General features: G+C 36.5%; 1 protein-coding gene across 6 annotated transcripts in view; it reads left to right on the plus strand.

Annotated features, from left to right (window-relative positions):
* lrch1 (leucine-rich repeats and calponin homology (CH) domain containing 1) overlaps positions 1-23,343 on the plus strand; it is a 60,940-nt gene that overhangs the window by 20,542 nt on the left and 17,055 nt on the right. For 4 of the 6 annotated variants that reach the window (XM_016238767.1, XM_016238768.1, XM_016238763.1 and 1 more), the window contains exons 2-14: positions 10,045-10,189; positions 13,399-13,525; positions 13,846-13,951; positions 15,389-15,525; positions 15,611-15,741; positions 16,367-16,454; positions 17,797-17,902; positions 18,569-18,654; positions 21,314-21,381; positions 21,515-21,577; positions 21,782-21,859; positions 21,991-22,027; positions 23,229-23,342. In XM_016238767.1, coding sequence (XP_016094253.1) covers positions 10,045-10,189; positions 13,399-13,525; positions 13,846-13,951; positions 15,389-15,525; positions 15,611-15,741; positions 16,367-16,454; positions 17,797-17,902; positions 18,569-18,654; positions 21,314-21,381; positions 21,515-21,577; positions 21,782-21,859; positions 21,991-22,027; positions 23,229-23,342 — 1,286 coding nt within the window. The remainder of the gene's footprint in view (positions 1-10,044; positions 10,190-13,398; positions 13,526-13,845; positions 13,952-15,388; positions 15,526-15,610; positions 15,742-16,366; positions 16,455-17,796; positions 17,903-18,568; positions 18,655-21,313; positions 21,382-21,514; positions 21,578-21,781; positions 21,860-21,990; positions 22,028-23,228; position 23,343) is intronic. The other 2 variants (XM_016238764.1, XM_016238765.1) reach the window with 2 other exon arrangements.

Genomic DNA, 23,343 nt, shown 5'->3' on the forward strand with positions numbered 1-23,343 from the left:
GCCTTTCTGAAACGCGTCGATTTTTACAAAGCTCATCATTCTGAAAAGCGAGGTGTACGCTGATTGGCCAGCTATCCAGTGCGTTGTGATTGGCCGAATTCCTCAAGCGTGTGACGGAAATGTTACGCCCCTTACCATACTGTGATGCTGTGTCCTGGCACGATGAGACAACACCAATAAAAAACCCATTACAAACGAGGCATTTGTTGCATCCAGTGGGGACATAATTACTGATTATAATGACATATACTGTCTTTTTACGCGTTGCGTATGGCGCCGCGTAAACATAAAACCATGTCTGCATTTGTGATCGGAGAAACGACAAACAAGCCCTACTCTACACTGCCCAAAACTCGCGTTTGAATCATCAGTGGCAAAGTCTTTAAATATAAAAATGTACTTACAGTCTGTGAGTCAGAAGCGCCAGACTGTCCTTGCAAAGTTGGAACTGCCCCACTTTATAGAAACAGTCTTTGTGCACAGACACATTTTAGGCTACTCTGCAGGATCAGGAAACAGTCCTCTATAAAATGTGCTGCACACATCTGAATATTTGGGTTGAACTGTTCTGGAACAGTGTTGTAAATACAACTTAACCACTGATTTCTAGTTGTGTCCTCTTTTGGAAGGCCAAACAAAGTAGTTTCGCTTTCACAATGAAACACACAGCGTCATATACGGCAGGATAGAGTGAGCGGCGGCCGGCGGGCTTGAGAACGGCGTGGCCGGTGGATTCGATGAAGGAGCGGCCGGCGGGCATGCGGCAACCACATGTGACAACCCCGGGCTAGACTCCGCTTCACCCATGGTGAAAGCCGATCCGGCAATCCACAGCGCGAAGTTTATGTATTTCCTCAGCGACCAGCACGGATCAGCTCTAGGCATGACAAAGCAGATATCATCCTCTTTTGGAAGGCCAAACAAAGTAGTTTCGCTTTCACAACTAAACACAGAGCATCTCCACGACATGGCGGCGGCGGCAACAACAAAACTTCAGCGAGAATAAAAGTTACGCCTTCTTACTTTGTGTGAACATTTGGGCGGTGTTATGCAAATCTTCCCACACAGTGATGTAGACATGTGGGGGCGTGTTTAAACGAGGCATTTTAGGAGGACGTGGACAAGTCTTAACTTTTATAAAGAATATCTCTTTGGGTTTGAGACGTTAGTCTTTACAACTTCAGGGATCTTATCTATGCACGAACAGCTTGTAACACTCCAAAGAGAAAGGAAAAATTTAAATTGCATCATATGACTCCTTTAAGTAGAAGCATTTTCACTAGTGGTTCTTAATAAACAGGTCGTTGTACATTGTGTCTGGTAAATAGGCTGTAGCTCTGTCGGAAGTGACTGAAGTTCATGAAATGCCACTTTGTGTGTATCTTTGTCAACCTGCTTGAGTAATTGTCACAAATGTAACTTATACTCTCCATATATTGCTTAGTTATAAAGCATGTTAAAGTAAATAATATTAGGATGAATTAAATTACCAAATAAAGTATTGTGTGATTTTTGGGCAGGCAGTACCAGAACAGGTTTTCATATGTTTGGGAAGGGGTGTGTAAATGTGTGTGTGTGTGTTTCTCACGTTTCTCCAGGAGGAAATTGCCTTTTCTGCACATGTTATCATACAATGAGCCAGGGAGCAGACAACATCCTGCCTCTGTCTTACAGAACAAACCTGTGTGTTATACTGGTATACAGTTAGAAAGATACACAAATTAAATCAGGGGCATCTGACCAAGGTCAGAGAGAAAATCAACACCATCATCAATCGATGTGGTTCATTATCACACCCTGGTCTTTTGTTTTAAACCAATATTCTAGACTAAACTCCATAAGTTATATCAAAATATGTAAAACAGTATTTTAATGTAATACATTGCTCTTTTTAACTGGGCCAGTTAACAACTGTTCAGATGTTTTGGTAATATTCTGTAAGATTTTTAGGCTGCATTTATTTGATTAAAAATACTTTGCAAACAATAATACTGTGAAATACTATTAGAATTTAAAATAACTGTTTCTATTTTATGTTAAAATGTATTTTATGTGATGACAAAGCTGAATTGTCAGCAGCCATTGCTCCAGTCTTCAGTGTCACATGATCCTTCAGAAATGTTTATTATTATTTAAAAAGATTATTAATAAATATATATAAATGTTGAAAACAGTTGTGCCTAATATTTTTGTGCAAATGTAATACATTATTTTCAGGATTCTTAGATGAATAGAAAGTTCAAAAGAACAGCATTTATTTAAAACAGATTTTTGTAACAATATCTTAACTGCCACTTTTGATCAATTTAATACATCTTTGCTAAGCTTTTGAACATAGGGTCCCTGCAGGTCCTTAAAGTCTTACATTTAGTTTTATCAAATTTAAGGCCATAGAAAGTCTTAAATATCTTAAATTGTATAAGAAAAGTCCTAATATCATAATATTAAAGTTATAATAATAATTTCAAGATGTATTAAATTGGGGGACAAAAAACAGGAACCATGATATGGCATAATGTGGTTGAATATTAAACTTTAAAAGGTTATGATTTAATTAAATTAATGTGAGCGCTAGGGATATGCCGGTATCAAATTTTACACAAATCTGAATGGCTGTTTAAATCATTTAAACATGATTCAGAAACAGAAAGTAGTGCAGATGCTTTGTTTACAGGGTTTCCGGGGTAACGGCTGCATTTAAATTAATTATTATTATTATTATTATTATTATTATTTCTGCAGTTTAGCGCCATCTGCTGTCAGACAGTGAAAGTGCGCTTTCATCCAGAGCGCCTCTCACATGTTCCGCCACGTGCTTCTCGTCCGCATTTATTTACATCAGAGTGCGCACGCGTCTTTCACGCAGCATACAGCCCTGTTGTGCATTTTGACCAGTTGATGGGAAAAGTATTCTTAAAATGCATTAAAAATTCGGAATAATTTGTAATATATAATTATTCACGGTATTTAGAAGTGCCCACGATAACAATATCGTGCATATTCATTACCGTGATATATCGCATTACCGAATACCGGCACAAGTCTAGTGAGCGCTGCATGTTTGAAACTACATACATGATGCTGCTGTGCGTGCTCCAGGCTCATGGTTTTAGAGCAGTTCACAGATTAACACCAAGCAAACTCATTGCCTTTCAGATAAATTTCCCATTCTAATAAGCACAGCTTATTATGTTTAGATCATATGTATCATTGCTCTTTCCTCACCTTTTTGGTATTAATTTTATTTGTGCAGATCTTAAAGAAGGTCTTAAATACCTTAAATTTGAACCCTGCAGATTCCCTGGTACAGGTATGTAAGTAAATATATCTCTTATAAGGTCCACATTGTATTTGCCTGGTGAATGGTGACCTGTTCTGATCAGTGATCCAGTTTAATATAAGGTAGTATATACAGACACCAGCTGTTTGTGTCCTTGAAACTGTGATATTACCCAGATTCATCTGCCCTACATACACTCTGAGACACTCACTTTATCAGAGCTCCACCCAGACACCAAAAAGAGGGTCAAAGTGTATGTGTGTACTATTGATGGTGATATGCTTGTAGTATATATTTCATCAATAGATCATTCTCTGGATCTTTGAGTTAATCTTTGAATATGTTTATGGCCTTGCTATACATTTGCTTATATACAGTAATGTAAATGTGCTGGAAAATATATACATACATGTGTGTATGTATGTATGTTTGGTGGGGACAGATGGACTGAGCTTGCTAATCAGGTCACAAGTCTTATGGTAGAATAAATCAGACCATTCTGCTCAAGGTGTAGAGTGCAGTGATGCATTGATCATGAAAATTAAGTGCGAGTTATGGAAGTTGAATTTTTTAATTAAAAAATTCCAGAAATGTGAGTGAAACAAAGCCTTTCTGTAATCACCATGATTCCCTAATAAACCTAATACATAGGGCTCTTAAATATTTGTTGAAATTGTCAATATTTTATTAGATTAAACTATTTTATTTATTATTTAAAGGGGTCATATGATGCGATTTCAAGTTTTCCTTTCTCTTTGGAGTGTTACAAGCTGATTGTGCATAGATAAGATCCCTGAAGTTACAAAGACTAAAGTCTCAAAACCAAAGAGATATTCTTTATCAAAGTTAAGACTCTGCCACGCCCCCCTAAAACGGCTCGTTCTAACACGCCCCCACATATCTACCTCACTATGTGGGAATATTTGCATAATGCCGCCCAAATGTTCACACAAAGAAAGAAGGCGTGGTTTCAGTAACGCAGTTAGTGTTGAAGCAGCCATGTCAGGGAGACGCTGTGTGTTTCTAGGCGAAAGCAAAAGCACTTTATTTGGCCTTCCGGAAGTAGATGCATTTAGGAATCTTTAAGATTACTTACAACAGAACAGCAATGCATTTTATGTACGACCGTTTCGTGAACCTAGGAGAGGAGGTCATTCTGACTTTGCTATGACAATCTGGCGCTTCTGAATCAGCTATTGTTTTGTTATTAGTTTAAGTATTTGTTATTGACTGTTCAAATGTGGAGTTTTGTGCATCGTGTGTGTGTGTGTGTGTGTGTGTGTGTGTGTGAGAGAGCATGAGAGAGAGTGAGAGAGAAAGAGAGAGAGAGCAAGAGAGAGAGAGAGTGAGAAAGAGCAAGAGAGAGAGAAAGAGAGGCTGCAACTATGAATATGTATGCATGTATATCATTGTAAAAAAAAAAATATTTTTACAGAAAAATACTGTAAAAAATGTTACAGTGAAAATCTGGTAATTTGTTAACTTTAAATTACCATACAGTATATGGTGAAAAAATGGTTTTCTATAGTAAAAAAAAGGTGTTTTGTGTTGCGTTTTCTGTTACTTAAAGGGATGTTGAATTTGCTTAGTTTTTTATGCCTATATTGCAGTATATCTACTAGTTTAAAATCTTATCCATTGCAGAATTCTGTAGTGTAGAATGCAACTATGAATATGTATGCATGTATATCATTGTAAAAAAAAAAAATATTTTTACAGAAAAATACTGTAAAAAATGTTAGTGAAAATCTGGTAATTTGTTAACTTTAAATTACCATACAGTATATGGTGAAAAAATGTTTTTCTATAGTAAAAAAAAGGTGTTTTGTGTTGCGTTTTCTGTTACTTAAAGGAGACATATTATGCCCCTTTTTACAATATGTAATATAAGTCTCCGATGTCCCCAGAATGTGTCTGTGAAGTTTCAACTCAAAATACTCCACAGATAATTTATTATATAATTTTGAAAATGCCTATTTTGAGTGGAAGCAGAAACACGCTGTTTTTCTGGCCACTCTCTTTAAATGCAAATAGCTGCTGCTCCCCACCCCCTTTTCCAGAATAGAGCTGCGCCATTACAGCTCGTACCTGCTAAAAACATCTGTTTTGGTTCTTATTATCATGTTTATCGCTCTGAAATCATGCGTTTTAAGCCATATGAGTTTAAACTTCTGAAATACGGTTTCTGAGTGCACACATCCGAAGCACACGGACAGAAAGCGGCTGTCACAACATGTGAGTATTACTTTTACATTAAAAACACACGAGTTACAAAAAACAGTCGGTTATGTCTGTGAAGGTAAACAGCTGGGAAATAAATTGCATGTTTATTTGAGATCTGTGTGGCAGCAGCAATATACAGTAAATAAATCAATAAATCCTCTGCTCTGTTGTCTCCTCTGAGGCTGGGACTCGTCTGTGCAGCCAAAGACAGAACAGTTAGCATGTTTTGCTCAAACTTTCGCCATGGCATTAGAGCTGGTACACCGTTGTCGCTTGCGAAATCAAATGACGGCGCCGTGGGTGGAAACTTACAGATTAAGGGGCGGTAATATTATAATGAGATCCCTTTGCCACGTCACCAAGGGAGCGAAATCTGACGCGCTCGTTTTCATAGACGCTTGCCGAAAAAGGCTTACCAAAACAAAGTTACGGGGTTAATCTTCATGTTTCCTTGATTGGTAGATGCACCTAAGACCTGATTATAATAATAATTTATGCATTTAGCAGACACTTTTATCCAAAGCAACTTGCAGTGCATTCAGGCTATAATTTTTTTTTACCAGTATGTGTGTTCCCTGAGCTTGAACCCACAACCTTTTGCACTGTTAACGCAATGCACTACCACTGAGCCACAGGAACACCAATTATAGCACTTCAGATTTTCATGATATGTCACCTTTAAATAATGTTTGAAGGTGATTTTGGTAAAGTATATTTGTAAATTAGCATTATATCATTAATGAGACATGACTATAAAAGTTGTAAAACATACACCCACCAGTATGAGATCCTGCATTACTTGAAACATTGTCGCTATATTTTACTCTACATTTCCCTATTTTAGGATATAGATTAGACATACATTATATATCTGTTACTGTGACTGCGTCACATTAATCGGCATAAGCATTTTTTTCATTGGATATTAGAGATATTGTATCAAAAATAAATATTTATTAATCTTTCCTGCTTTACAGTATAATGTTATAAATACACTTTTTTTGTTGTGTAGACTAGTTAGGCCTTGTGAAAAGAAGTGTGCTATCTTAAAAGTAAAAGCTAAAAAAAACAGAATATTAATTAAATAAAAGGCTATTTAAGTGTACTTGAAGAGAGTACACTTTTATGACTGGTTTTTATCACTTAAGTACAGTTTATGAAAGTGCACATTATACGTGCACATCAAGTTTTTTATGATAAACCATTCATTAACCATTAATAATTACATTCTTAAAAATGCTAATAACTTTTGATTGCATTAGTCTATTGTAATGAAACTGATATCAAAATATTCCTTGGCTTATGCCTACAACTTAGATACCAGAGTAAGCTGAACTTTCTGTCCGCCATTTTGATTTATGTTGAAAACCTACTTTTTTTAACTCCTCGCCACTCGTTGGTCCGATTTTCACCAAAATCAAGTCAGATGATCTTCAGACTGTGCTGACAAAAAGTTATGGATTGCGTGTCGATATATGAAACCGTTTTCATACAGCGCTGCTACAAATTTTAGTTATGGTGCCAAAATGACTCTGAGGCTATATCTCTTCAAAACTTTGACATTATGACACCAAACTTTGTGTGTGCCATTGTCACCTCACACAGAACACACCAAAATTATTTGATTACAGCGCCACCTGCTGGTCAAAAATCATAAGCCATTTAATCATATTACTAGTGGTTGTATTTATGATTTTTCAGCCATTTCAGTTACAATCATCCTAAAATTGCTTTTATTACTCATTGTCGCATTTGGTCTGATGCTCCATGCCATGCTTAGCTTCTCGTTTTGCCTCTGGAGTGCTTGGCCCCGCAATTGCTGCTTGCAGCTATATTTTGTATTTAGAACCGCTAACTTAAATAATAACCCGCGGCAGCAGTGTAAAAGTAGCCCGGAGTCAGACGCACCTCACCCGCATTGGCATCCTCATGTAACACGTGTATGATCGCGGGTGCGATTTGGAATCACAGACTTGGCTGCATTTGAGTCTTCAAGGCATTTTGAAGACACAACATCGTCAAGTAAGTAAATTTAACGAATGTTACAGTATCCACTGTAGTTGTCCGCTAGTAAAAACTGTTTTATCAGTCATTATCCGTGTACGAACCAGCGCAAACAGATAATGTTACCTCACGAAGTTAGCCATCAGTCTCCTGGCTTACGTTGATCATACCAGCTTATTTCTGGTTCCAACACATATGGCTTAATTAAACCAATATTTCCTCTTGCCATTGCCATTGTATCGCGTTTACTACAGTTCAGTTATGCCGAGTTCACACTGCAAGATTTTCAAACTCGTCGGATCGCCGTTGTTTTCACACTGCGTGACTATCTGGGGTAGCATTCAGTTGCTGCTGTGTTCACACTGCACGATGGATCGGCGACAGGGGGTTTCACATTGCATGACTTCACAATAGGAAGAATCGCCGACAGCTCTGTCTGGTCCGCAAACTACGTTTCACAACAAAACACACGCGAGAAGTGATAAGGAAATAACGTGAAAACCCGCGTGCGTCAGACCGGAGTTCTCGAGCGAGACTGGAATTATTAAAAAAAATATATATGTAGCCCGCAAATTGTCTGTGAGCTGATTTCCAGCTACAAGGAGAAAAAGAAAAACAGATTATGCAGGAGGAGATGCAGGGAACAGGGATTGGGTGTTCAGCAAAGAGAGTCGGAGGTTAATAATTTTGCAGTAACTGTTATGCTGATGTTGTGGCTGGGGAAGCAAAAGTTTGTGCTTGTTTCTGTATGATATAATTGTTCATATATCTATTAAAATACTGATATTCTGGTCTATAACTCCTCCCCGAACTTCCCTCTTCCCTGTATCTTGGTCTCTCATTGGCTGTAGGTCATCGCCGATGTAGTTTTCAGTCAGAAATCATTGCACACAGCGTGATTGCGATTCCCTCAGATCGCATCTTTGATAATTCACACTGCGTGATTGTCACTCGCGTGAACGAGCACCGATTTGCCTCCGATTTCCGGCATTTGTCGGCGATTTCGCAAAATCTGTCGGCGAGTGAAAAATCGGGCTAAAATCGTGCAGTGTGAACTCGGCATTAGTGGATCAGGAGGCGCTGGCTCATGGCTGGCTAGTGTGTGACTGAGTGGAGGCGGGGCTAATTTGCGTATTCATAGATCCGCGTATAGTAAATGAGGCAAGGGTGTAGAGTTGCATTCAAGCTATTTTAAGGCATGAGATAATTATTTTCACAAGAAAAAATATTTAAATGTGTCATTTTGATGATCAAAGATGAGTTTTAAAAGATAACATTTTTGACTACAGGGGGACTCTAAAGTACATTTTAAATCAATGGTTTAATATTTTTTTTTGTTGTGCTTTAAATAAGTAAACTTATTCTCTGTACTTGTAGTATGTTGATATTACATTTATATTATATTTTATATTATAAATGTATTATATGTAATATATGCAAATTACAATGTATATTTAAATACATGATTTTAATTGTAGTTTACCATAAATGTTTGTCAGTACATTCGGTGGTACACTTTAAACATAAAATTGTTATGTTTAAAAGTATGCTAAAGTGCACTTCTTTTTACAAGGGATAATATTGTAACATAACATAATTTTGTGCAATAATAATTTTCAGCTTATCACTATCCACAGAATTTCGTCATCAGTGCATCTCTGGTATGGATGAAATTTAGAACATCTCCAGTTTTTATTTTTACTTTTACTTAGTGAGTTATGGTTTGTGTATCATGTTTTTTGAACCTTTGAACTGCTTATTAGGGTTAATATTTTGTAGGACTATTTATCTAGGTCCTGTCTCAGGAAATTTGGTGTGGTTTGACTATGTATACTGTAGTGTATTATAGGTGCCTCATTCTTGACAGGCTTGTTTAATGCATGAAAACTACTATGTGTGTGTCTTTTGGACTGTCTTTTGCTATCAGCACTCATGCAGTCTCTCATAGGTCTGTGTGCATGGTTTCCATGGAAACACTAATGCATAGTGACAAGGTGGTATAGGTCAGTGGTACAGTTGTCATTTGTAACTTGTATCATACATAATGTATACAGGGAGAGAATAGTAAGTTTAGTCACATACTCTCACAATAAAGTAAACTGCTGCACAGTTTCATTAATATTACCATGAATTTGATATAAAAACATGGCCTGAAACATCAGCAAAACACCGATCACTTTGATGAAACGGTCTGGTGGTTAAACCCTCACACACATTTGTTAAATGTCATCACCTTTAGGCACATGAAATGCTAACTGCGCTCAGGCACAACCAATTATGGCTTTTGAAATTAGGTGTGTGTGTGTGTGTGTGTGTGTGTGCAGGAAGGGAACTTAACCTTGGGATCCCCTCCTTCACACACTCACAGATGTTTTTGCTAATGTTCGCTTCATTGATATCTGTAGTTATGAAAGCACCTCCTTGTGTTTAGTTAGGGTACTACAACAACAAATGTAGCATTGAGTGTAATGTACAGTCATGCTAGCTGTGTAATAAATGCTCTAACCAATTTTTTAACAGAACTCTTTCTCTCTCAGATCTGTCGAAGAATCGCTTGATTGACATCCCGTCAGAGATGTGTCATCTGGTCTCTCTGGAAACGCTGAACCTTTATCACAACTGCATCAAAAGCATTCCTGATACCATCATCAGCCTTCAGTCCCTGACCTGTTTAAACATCAGGTGAGCATCGCACTAACACATACACACACATTCACAGTTGTGTCTCTAGGCTCATAATGCATTAACATAATACTGTGGGAAACCGTCAGAATTTGTTAGTATGCTTAGAATAGCATTACTACTAGCATACTACTAATATTTCTGCAGTGAGCAGTATGTATACTGTCAATTTTCTATGTGTATTACCCAAGTGATGCTTTACATTTGCCATATTATACAGTTTACAACCAGATCACACTGTGTGCTACAATGCAGTATGATAAATCTGGCCTTCTGTTTCCAATTTGATACATGAACTGTGATTAAACCTCTGCAATGTTTACAATCTCCCTAAAGACTCAATATTTTAGTATACTGACAAAAATGATTTTTCATAAATTGGATTAAAAATGCCGAATAACCATAATTATTCTCAAGGTGAAAAATAAAACACCATTCAATTAAGCGTCAAACATATATTAAAATAAATATATAGTTTAGTCATGAAACTCTAGATGGCACAGGCTGATGGTTGCTAATGTAACTGATGATATTCAGAGAGTTACACGACTTGGCACAAGCTGATTGGTTCATGCTGCATATGCAGCCAATGAGCCTACTGCCTTGCATTTATATGGCTGGCTAGCATTCACTAGAGATTCCTGCAGCGCACTTTCAGGGTTTCTCTGAAACCCTTCACCTTCCCCAGGTCCACCTGTATAGATCTGCTACGGGTTATTTTATATGCTATTTGTGCAGCAGCAGCATGTCTTAAATACTCATGGCACCATATCGCCGTATGCATTGGCAGTAGCAAGTTCCTGTACTTGCTTGCAGCAGCAATAATCTACAACTACAGCAATAAATAACAGCAGCAGCATTTCAGCAGCAGCATAGCAGATCTATTCCGCCAAGACCAAATAAATTAATATCGTCATATCCTTCACCATGCTAAAATCTTCAGAGAGTTGTCATGATTACAATTTATTAAACATATAGGTTGTGTCAAGAATTTCACATATTACTGTTTGAAATGCAATTAATTAGTGCATATTGTGTATTGTTTCACATACTGTATTTGAAAACAGGATAGACGATAGGAATATATATTGCAAGTTATGTTATACTACAGTTACAAAATGTAGTCAATGTTTTTAAGATATTAATAAAGTTGCATTAAAATAAGCAAAAGTGATACATTACATGTATAATCCAACAAAATATATGTATTCCAAATAAATGCCATTCTCTTGACCTGTCTATTCATCAAATAATCCTGTAAAATATCAAGCAGCACAGCTGTTTTAAACATTGTCATTGATAATAAGAAATGTTTTCTTGAGCAGCAAGTCAGCATATTAGAATGATTTTCAAAGGATCATGTGACTTTGAAGACTGGAGTAATGGCTGCTGAAAATGATGCTTTGCCATCACAGGAATAATTATATTTAAAAAAATATTCAAATAGGATACAGTTATTTTAAAGTGTAATAATATTCAGAATATTACTGGTTTTATTGTATTTTGTATCAAATAAATGCAGCTTTGATGAGCATGAGATACTTTCAGAAACATTTAAAAAAGTTTACTGTCCCTAATCTTTTGAACGGTACTGGAATTATTATGCTAGTATTCTTTTCCAAACAACATATAGGATTTCATGTTTGTGCATCAGCAGACCTAACCTATTTTAATATTTTATTTGCATATGTTTTGAATGAGACTGTGTGAAAGAGACTGCCTATTTTTTTTTAAATCAGCTAGTTAGTGGGTGGTTTGAATGAGTTGATTAGTCAATCTCTAAGGAGCCCCATATAACTAGGGTTCACCAGACCCGATAAGATTGCTTCTAAAGATGTGTGGTTTAATATTTATGGTAATTAAAATAACTGAATGGTATTGTTACATAATTAGCTTTTAGATGCATATACAGTCCAAGAGGAAAATCAAAGTGCACAACATATAACATACAAAATTAAAGTGAACTAAATAAACATGTTTTTTTCCCCCTCTGGTTGTCCTTATTGCTTCTGTTAAATGTAAATGCATCCACACACACACACACACACACACACACACACACAGAGACTCTCCCTCTGTTTGGGTTTTCTCTCTCAAGCCAAATGTCTCCTTCAGAAGGCCTGATATTCACATTGAGTTAATTAGCGATGGAATTTGTTTTGTAAGAAGTTAATGAAGCACTAAGCTCTTAAAGGTTGAGAAGAGTGAACTTAAACTGGAAATGGAAAATCAAGCAGAAAAATAGATGAAAGATCATTAGAATATGAAATTGCCAAAAGAAAGCGAAAAGAGACTGACTTGCACACAGATTTATATGTTTTTCCTCTAGTTCAGCACACACACACACACACACACACACACAGACAGTTGAACAATTGTATTTGTCTGTCATCCTGTAGTCATTACAGGCAAAGTTTGTCTAGCTATTACTTCTCATGAACTCATGACCAACTCCCTGAAGTCAGTCTTTTTCCTGTTTAATGTCATATAGACAGAAATGACGAAGTGTTACAGGAAGGCTAAGGCACACACATGACCAATGAAAACAGATTATTTATTATTTATCTTTGAATATCAGTCATTTATCAGTCTTCAGTGCCACAATTGAACTGTTGTGTAATGATTTAATTTGATATAAATTTTGGTGGAGAATGTATATGTGTGTATACTCTGTTTATATTTTTATATTTTACTGTTACATATTATAATAATATAACAATAATTTGGAAATTGTAATTATTTAGATAAGGTATAAACTTCAACACCCAAACAAAAAGAAACAACAGCTGAATTTAAAAGTACAGAAATAAAATAGAAACAAAATAATGTAAGAAATGCCCTCATAAAGGTAATCATCATAAAAGAAAGAAAGAAAGAAGAGACTAAATAAAACGAAAAACGAAGTAATGTATGTAATACAGGCTTCCAGATTTTTTACAAATAAATCAAATTTGTCATTATTATCTTATCAGATATCATATATCATTTCAAATGATATTTAATGATATCATTATTGATAAGTTCTCTGTATGTACAGTATAATGTTCACCAAGTCGTTTAACTAAATTCTTTGAATTGATGTCTCTTTTTCTAATAAATGCTGTGATTGACCAATCAGAATGAAGTTTTCTAGATACATGCTTCTGCTTGAGGAGTAGCATTAAGAACGATGCTGTAACATGTTTTGTTTAAACGTTGCGGTGCTGTAGCCGGAACCAGCTGTCAGTGCTGCCAGCGTGTGTGTGTGGTCTTCCTCTACGAGTGCTCAACGCCAGCAATAACAAACTCAACGCACTTCCAGAAAGCATTGGCCAGCTCACCAATCTCATGGAGCTGGTAAGTGTGAGCATGTGTGCTGTACCTCTGATGTCTGCATATGAATGAGATGTCTGTGATACTTGCTCTGTGTTTTATGAATATATTACCATGTTGACTCACCCTTTCTCGACTTGGCTCATATCTGCTTCTCCCTGTCTTTTTTCTCCTGCTCCTTTTTGTAACTAAATGAGAACATACACAGCCATGTGGGGGTGTCATATAATATAGTACAACAAGCACTTAGTTCGAGTGAGTGTAATGAAAGGTTTGTGCAGAAGCTTGTGTTTGAGAAGAAGGTAAACATGTAACTCTAAACTCCTCTATCTTTTTCCCATCAGGATGTAAGCTGTAATGAAATCACAGCTCTTCCACGCCACACTGGCCAACTCAAAGCTCTGAGGGAACTCAACGTGCACCGAAACCTTCTCTGTGTCCTTCCAGAGGGTGAGTCTGCAATCAGTGTGTGTGTGTGTGTGTTTGTATCCCTCACACACCGCTACACCCTTCTTATCTCTGCTGAAATGATTTCAGCTTCTCTGACAAGTTCACCTCGATAACTACTCATCACATTACCAATAAAAACTTCCTCCGGTAGCTCCACAGCTACAGGAAATCTAGCCCTTGTTTGACCTCTGCTCCACCAACCTCCTTATTCAGGCCTTCTCTGCATCATGAATTAAAGTGAGAATAGTTCACCCAAAATTAAAAGTCTGTCATCATTTACTCTCCCTCATGTCATTTTAAACCCATAAGATTTTCATTCATCTTCAAAACGCTTCTGTCAGGAACTTCTACAAGATACAATGATGCCACTTCATATAGATTAATTTTACCGTTGTACTTTTTAATACATGATAGTTTTAGTGGAGACAAATAAACCTCATGTTTCAATAAAAATATCTTCATTTGTGTTTGGAAGATGAAAAGAATTGTACATGTTTGGAATGACATGAGGTTGAATAATTGATGACTTTTTTTGTTTAAACTATCTAATCCTTTTGCTATAAGTAGTATTGAACTCTATTGCTCAGTCTGTCCATTACATCTTTCCTTCATCCGTGTCATTCAGTGAGCAATAATTTTGGAACAACATATTGTAACATATTGAACAACATATTGTAACAAAGCCAAATAAACCCCTCAGCCTCATGTTGTACTTATATAAACTTATGAACTAACATTAACACAACACTCTGGTAAGTTGTTCTGAGTAAAAGCAAACTGCCAAGAACATAAAGTGTGGGTGTGTTCCTTTAAATAACAGTGAGAAACATTTAGTGTTCTTAGTGCTAAAATGATTTTGTGAGCCAAGCATTGTCTGAAACATGTAACTGGAGTTATATCAACAGCTTACCTTGGCAAAAAAAAGTCTGTAGCTGAGATTTTGCAGCTCAACTAATTATTCAGCTAAATTATGCTGGTTATGCAGGTTAAGAAAAATAGGATTTGTAATGGTCTCTCCAAGCACACTGTGCCAAAATGACCTCATGGAGCTGAAGCATTAATATAGATTGCCTGAGAGATCTGCAGATAATTTAGATTTTTAACTATGATTCATTGCTGTCTTTTAGTTACCAGGACCAGTAAATAACATTTATAAATGACTGTCGAAATCCAACAAGCACCCTTTTTGAAATAAGAAATCTATTTTTATGTAGCTGATATGTTTTTTTCTTAATTTAAGACTGATGTAAATATTTTAGTATTGACCTTCCAAATGCTGAATGTCTCCTCTTTGCTTTTCAAGAGCTGTTGTGTGCATGATTTACGGTTTCCCTGTTGTTGTTTTTTTATATTTTGGCAGCCCTCTCTGCCCCCTTGTTGTGAAATGTATTCACTTAATTCTCTAATGCTTAATAATTCTCTGTATGTGTGTTTTAGATTTGGCAGATTTACCCCTGGTCAAGTTTGATTTCTCCTGTAATAAGGTTTCTACTATTCCTGTCTGTTATCGAAAAATGACCCAGCTCCAATCACTACAGCTGGAGAACAATCCACTTCAGAGTCCTCCTGCACAGGTAACACACACACACACACACACATACACAATGTATTCTTCAGTTCTCTCACAACTGCTTCTGACAATATTTTCGCTGCTTTCAGATATGCATGAAGGGCAAGATTCATATATTTAAATACCTCGCCATGGAGGCATGTCGTAGTGACAAGATGGTCGATGCCCTGTACCTTCCTGTCACAGACCGCCTCAGCTTGACACGACCCACGAATGGGAGGTCAGTCCTCATGATTATAAAGTAGTATCAAGTAGACTGAATTAAATTGTGTTTGAATTAATTAAATTGTGATATGGTGATTTTAAATCAAAAAGGTGTGTAGATGTATATATATATATAATAGTTTATAGTTATTATAAATTCAAAAGTTAAAGTGCACTGTTTTCCTCAAAGCAAGAAGTGGACTAAAAAGAGATTTGAATCCAAAGTCAAAACCAATGTCCTTTTATTCTTTTAGTCTTGATATTTAAGCAGCAGCCATATGCTATATTAAATCTTTATATAATATGAATATTTGTCAAAATAATCGATATATAATAATTTTAATCCAAGTCCTGCACCTCTAAATGGGTGTATAAAAAGATCTGAATGTAGATTACAGTGTGGAATCTCAAAAAAATCCAGGTCGTGTGTGTATGTGTGTTGCCTGTCATTATCATCCTTATCTCAGGAGAATCCTTTTAATAGACTGCAGGGGGTCACTCTTCTGAGGGAGAGAGAGAGAGAGAGACTGGAAGATTTCTTTCTCTTTCTCATATGAGAGACATGGGCTGCTTCTCTCTCTCTCTTTTCTGTCCTATGCGACCCTTGTTAACTTCTAATCACTCTCTTCCTTCTGTCTCAGCACTGAGGACATTGATCAGCACAAAAAACTTGACAGTGACTCTGGGGTGGGCAGTGACAACGGAGACAAACGCCTTTCTGCTACAGAGGTCAGTGTGTGTGTGTGTGTGTGTGTGCCGAACAGAAGAGCCTGACCATCTGATCTATGTGCTTTGGATATTTGCATGTCTAATTTCATGTATCTGCTATATAGTGTTTTCATCAGTTAAAGTGATAGGATTATTAAATAAAAACACATGTTAGTTTGCTTACGGCTGGGCTGCAATAAAACTGTAGCAGGATTGAGATCATATGCTTTAGGGACAAAGGTCTGATAGCTGGTGTCTGACAGTTATCATGTACTGTAGGATACGGGGTTACAGTTATGTCAGTTGTAGTTGTAATACACTGTCCTAACATTGGGACGGGACAGTATAGTTAGAGTTATGCTGGGTGGCCCCTCCCGTAGTGAATTCACATTGGTCCAAAATCCCGCTCAAAATAACTGTATGTTAAACATTAACTATGCTCTGATTAGCTGTTATTGCACCGTGTTATAGAGCATTTTCAATTTCTGTGTGAACAGATAAATTACTTGACGCTGGAAATGTATTGTGACGTGCTTAGTTAAGACTCAGTAATGCTGATGACAATAGTAGTAATAATGATAAAACAATTTTTGTATTAATTTTATAATTAAAAAAATTATAAAATATAGGTTGCTTCTCACTGTGCTTTAAAACGTAAATAGAATAATAATAATAGAATATCAATATGCATCAATATACATTTCAAATATAAATACATATCAATACTTTTAAGCTGTAAATGATACATGATATGAAAATAAATGTCAAATTAAGACGAAAAAAATAATTTTAAGGCTGAAATTCGTGATTTTTTATTAGTGATTAGCTATTTTTTCAGTGAAATATTTGGTAGACAATGTCGTCTTCTCTCTTTTTCATAAAGAATCTCTCAAGTCAGGAAGTTCCAGATGCCAAAATCAGATTTTATTGCTCAAGACAACAGATGAGAATGCTTGCAGAACATCCAACAATCACACTTGCAACTCACATTTTTATACAGTATTAAACAATGATCTCATCATCATATTTTATTTTTCTTTTTGGAATTTTGCCAGTATTCCCGCCACAGTTTTTTCAATACTCTGCTAACTTTTACCTAATTGTGGCATTATATGAGCTGGTTTATGTTTTTGCTGCTTTTAACTATAATTCCTTCATACAATTAGAGATACTAATTGAGACTAGTACATGTATAATCAATGCTGTTTGAAACTGATTCCATATAGAATCCTTCTAAAAATATACAATAACAATTCTAGCACAATTACTTTAATTATATAACCTCTACGTTTTTAAACGGTGTATAGTGTATTTTTTAGTGTTTGTCTAGGTGGTGTTTTAGATAGCGTGTTTTGTGTTCTAGCCATCAGATGAAGACAGTCTCAGCTTGAATGTGCCCATGACCAACATCACAGAGGAGGAGGGCTTGAGCAAAGACGACTCCAGTGAACACATCAGCGCTCTGACAGGTGCTGCTCACACGCGCAAACATGCCCTCACATGTGTGGACAGGATATTAAAAGCCTGTAGAGAAAAACATCCTCTTACTAGGCTGACACAACAGTAGAGTGATACAGAGAGTGTGTGAGACCCAGCTTAAGCCCAGGGAAAGGTCCTGGACAGGAAGTGTGGATACTGGCTGGGAAGTCAGTGTCAGCACATAAGGAGAATTAAGGGAGGAGGAGATGAAAGCCGAGAACATTGCAGGAAGAAAGGAAAAGTGTGTCTGTGTGTGCGTGCTGTACTTTAGAGAGTGTGTGACTGCTAAGCTGATAGGAGGGTCCTTTAGACTTTAAGCTTTCAATAAGATTTACTTGACATGTCCACTCTGGGTCTGCATGTGTGAATGAATGTGTACATGTGTGCTGTTCATTCTAGAACACTACAGTAATTGTACTTCTTTAGGTTTCTGTTTGTTTTCAGTTAGAGGAATATCCCAGGGTTCAAATTAAGTTTATCTACAGCAATTATGGCATAATGTCAGTATTGTTTAGTTTTTTTTTAAAGCAAAAATTGTTACACTTACATTAGTAGGTAATTGAAAGCGTTTTGATTTACATTTAGTGTCAGTGAAAAACTCTTTAGAATAGTCAGTATACTAATTTAGTAATTTTATGTGATTGTGTGTCCGGTAGGAGACAGAAGTTCATCGGAATCTCTCAAGGAGCATCTAAACTATCGAGACTCTACCCTCAGCTCACCGTTCGTCAACTATATCAAAGTGAGTGTGTTCAAGATTGATCGTTTCATGGTCTGTCAGAAGTGTGTTTGTATTGAAAGCTGGAATTTAAGCACAGTGAGGATCAGGAGGTTTTACTCCACCCAGGCTAGTTTAGATCAGTTTCATACACATTTTCCAGTCTCGCTTTCTTCTCTCTTTCATTACACTGTTATCCTTTTGCCAGTTAAATGGTGCTATGCAGAAGCCCGATTAAGTTGTTGTTGTTTTTAAAACTAAACTTGGTGAGCACATTATCCTGCCCTGAACTCTGCCGTTAGCAGTTTCTGGTTTAAGACCAGCAGATTTTTGGGGCCAAGTCGACACCACATTTTCTGTTTAAATTGTGTGAAATAGTTCCAGATTGGCACTAGCACTGGCACCAGGGTCCCCCATTGTCCACAACAATATTCAGAAATTACTTTTCCAGTTGTTTGTAACTTAATGGATATGGATTTATAATATTAAATATATATCAGATATATCTGATATATATATCAGGGGCATTTCCTCCGAGGAGGCAAGGGAGGCAGTGTCTCCTCTCCTCAAAAGTGGATGAGAAAATAATTTATATTACAAAAATAAAACAACGCAAATATGACATTAAAAGTCTAAAAGTCACTCGTTTTGTATAAAGTAACACTGTCCATCAGCGACACCCGCAGGTAAAGTTACAGCAGAGGCTTGCCTCCCTTCGGTCCATAGACTTTCTACAGAGACCCTAAAGCGTGCCATGACTTTTCTGGAGGCTCATTGAGATGAATGGGGGGAAAGTCACCTGAGAGGAGGCAATGCCTCCGTTGCGCTATAATTGGATATGATCGGTTACGATTGGATGTGATTGGTTTGTGTCATAAATCCCGCCTCTTGTTTTCGTGCGAGCTCTCGGCCTGAATGAAGAAAATGATGGCGTTATTGACTAATTATAAAGTAAGTAAACAACTCTCCTGCTTAGATATCACTGCTTTGTGTCACATCAAAATGAAACATGAAATAACTTGAAAACGTGATGACTGTGTCAGTTTTTAGTGAGCGTTCAGCTTGATGAAGTGAAAGATGTATCTTCGTGCCTGTGACAAAGTTTACAGGGATTTTATGACGATGACCCGAAAATAAGTTGATTATTAAAAAGAACAGCTGAACATCAGTTCACAAATAAAAAACTGAGTGTCTATTTACAAGTGCAAATAGCCGGTCCTTGTTGGCAGAGGCTATTTACACTAACTCCGCCCATCAATGTGTGATTACAAAGCATTACAAAAGACTACCGTCTAATAACAGCTCCAGTGGCGCATATGGTAAAGTTGTGTTGAAGACTTTTTTGACGCGATCGACCGGGATTCGAATCGCGTTTTGCAGAACTTTTTTTCCCTTCTTTTTCAAATCAGATATCACGTCGTTGTTATTGTTATTATTGCATACTGTTTTATAATGTACTACAATACTGAGGTGCAGATAATTGCCACTATGCAATAATCAATAGCAGAAAACCCTGCTAGGTGTAAATAGAATCTATTTTCCACCATAATTTGCAAATAAATTCTTTAAAAATCCTACAATGTGATTTTCTGGAAATTTTTTTTCTCCTTTTGTCTCTCATAGTTGAGGTATACCTATGATGAAAATTACAGGCCTCTCTCATCTTTTTAAGTGGGAGAACTTGCACAATTGGTGGCTGACTAAATACTTTTTTGCCCCACTGTGTATATATATATATATATATATAGTTACTTAAAATTTGTATCTAATAAAATATTCTAGCTTGGCATAACTACAAACATGTGTATTTGTAAATTGTATAAAAATGCCCATGGAGTTTTATTTATATTTAAATAATTTGGACTTTCCCAGGAAGTCACATGAAATTAAGCTATCTTACTGTATATCCAGGTTCTCCAAGACTGTAGGAATCATGGTTCTTCGGAGACAAAGCATAGTTGTTTTTAGTTGTTTTTGTTTAGTTATTTTAATTCTTATTTTAAGTCATTTAAGTCCTTTTTTGGCCTCATTGAAAACCACTGCTCTAAATGGAAAAGAGGCATGTGAAATGTTCATTAGGGGTTGTGTTTTGCGGGGATTTTTTGTTTTGTTTTGTGTTTTTGCTTTGAAAAATTCATGAGAAATCATCCCTCTTTTCAGAATATTGTGGGAATATCTGATTTGAAACTGGTTAGATCTGTTGTTTGTTTACTTTGTTTGTACTGTTTTTCCTTTTTATTTAATGCTGTTTCCCATTATAGTTGTAATGTCCTAGTTTGAGCCCCAGCTGGAGTATTTTGAACATCTTTTTCTTCTCTTTCCTGCCTTTATCTACCCTATTTCCCTTCATTCCTTTCTTTTCTTGTCATATTTTTCATCTGCCTCTCTTGGCAAAGCACTTTATGTTCCAGTAACTGTTAGGTTATCTGATAACATCTCATTGCATCATTGGATTGGTGCAGACAGTGTTTATTTGTGCATTAGCAGTTCCCTTGTGAAGTAATCCACGTCTAGAGGGACATTGTGCGTATAAGGCGGTGTGTGTGTATTCCCATCTGCGTGTGCGTCACCCTTTCAAACAGGCGGTGGTGAATCTGTTTCATTAAATTCTAGCCAATTAGGCCTTTAGCCTGTTGTCACATGATAGAATTTGCAGCTGAAGTTGATGTTTGTGTGTTTGAAGGGTCGAGGTGCGGATTTCGATGAGCCCCTCAGGATAGAGGAAGACAACAACTGGGCTTCAGAACAAACGTATGTTTATATCAAGATATTTATCATGTGTATCTCTGTGTTTCTGTCTTTCTTCTTTGAATTCTTACGTTCTTTGAATTTGGTCACTAGTTAAATTATATATTCTTATATATTATGTTACTGGGTCCAACAGGTCAAAGGTTAACATGATCAATCAATTAAAGGAAGCTGTGGAGATGCTACAGGATCCTAACAGGTAGGATAACAGTGTTAATGATGTGTGTTATCGCAAAATGTAAACTATATTATTGTCCAGATCTACTAAATGCAACTATAAGACATGAAGATATATTAACACACATTACATTATGGTTTTCTGTAAAGCTGCTTTGAAACAATGTGTGTTGTGAAAAGTACTCTATAAATTAAATTGATTTAACTTGTTTGTGTTTGCATATAGGGTTAACATGAACTCAACTGATCTCTCTGGTATTAAGCTCTACCCTGTGGAAATGGTTACAGTAGATGAGTCGCTCAAGTAAGTTACATCTTCAAAGCTTAAATGTTTTACAGTAAATAAAAAATAGTAGTAGTAGAAATACATTCAAATGCTGCTTTACATGTTACGGTTTTCACCAACACCCCATTCTTGTTTTTGTCTTCCTGCAGTGGCCAAGAGAGTGACGAGGGTCAGGCGACACCTAAGGTAAACCACTGGTACATGTGTCTAAGTTAACATCAGACACATGTACAAGAGGACCTTACTGGTTCCTCTAAGCATCCTGTTCATTTCCCTCTTTATAGTGCCGCTGTAGACTGCAGTGTTTCTCTAGAGTTCCTCTGAGATCAGTGGGCTATTGTTGAAGGGTAGACCAGTTTCGCAGTTTCCCAGGGGGATTGTCTTTCACACACCTTTTAGACTTTTTATGTGATGTCAGTTATGTGACGTCATATTTTACATAATGTTTATTATTTCAAAATGTGCTAGTTTTTCATTCATTCAAGAGCAGCTGCAAAAATCCATTCCCTTCACTTAACTGCTCAAAATTAAAGACAGTAGCCTCTCTGATTACAAAGCACTGTTTGGTTTGAAGTACTTAATCCACAAAAGTTTGGGGTTGATAAGATGTTTTAATGTTTTTTAAAAAAGCATTAAAAATCACCAAGGCTGCATTTAGTTGATAAAAATTACAGTGAAACCATTTAAAATCACTGTTTTTATTTTAATAGATTTTAAAATAGATTTTATTTTTTGTGATGACAAAGCAGAATTTTAATTGTACAAAATTTGACCTTAGTCTTCAGTGTCACGTGATTCTTCTAATGTGTTAGTTTGGTGCTCAAAAATATTTCTTATTATTATCAGTGCTGCTTAATATTTTTGTAAAAATCATGATTCAAGAAAATTCAAGAATCATGAAAAATCTATTTTTTTCAGGATTCTTTGATGAGTAGAAAGTTCAAAAGAACAGCATGTATTTATTAGAAATGTCTTTACTGTCTTTTTTGATCAGTTAAATCCATCCCTGCTGAATAAAAGTATACATTTCTTTAAAAAATATCCTACTGACCCCAAACTTTTGAATGGTGATGTATGTTGTGCCTTCATTGTGCAGTGGTCTGTTGTGGTAGTTTTTGTGTTGTCGTTTGTGTAAGTACTGTAGATGTCTTTGCTGTGTTGTGATGTAATTATTTGGATTATAAGAAAATATTTCTTATTATTAAAACTGTTCTTAAAACTGTAATTAACTGTAATTAGCCATGCTGTGCAGTAGTTCTGGTTAGCCGTGTAGCTTGTGTGTTATAAGTACATCCAGTTAAACTCCTGGGCTGTTTTTACCAGCGTAATGTGTGCTGTGGTTAGTGTCATAGTTTGATGGTCTTAAGAGCCGTGATTATCATTGAAGGCGGCTCCTGGAGAATGCTGGGAGTTCCAGAGGAAGAGACAGTACATTCTAGAACGGGCCCGGCTCGAGGCCCAGCTCGCATGTCAACAGTATGCCCTGCACATGGCACAACAGG

The sequence above is a fragment of the Sinocyclocheilus grahami genome, unplaced genomic scaffold (assembly GCF_001515645.1).
Source record: "Sinocyclocheilus grahami isolate Dianchi unplaced genomic scaffold, SAMN03320097.WGS_v1.1 scaffold547.1, whole genome shotgun sequence".
Lineage (NCBI taxonomy): Eukaryota > Metazoa > Chordata > Actinopteri > Cypriniformes > Cyprinidae > Sinocyclocheilus > Sinocyclocheilus grahami.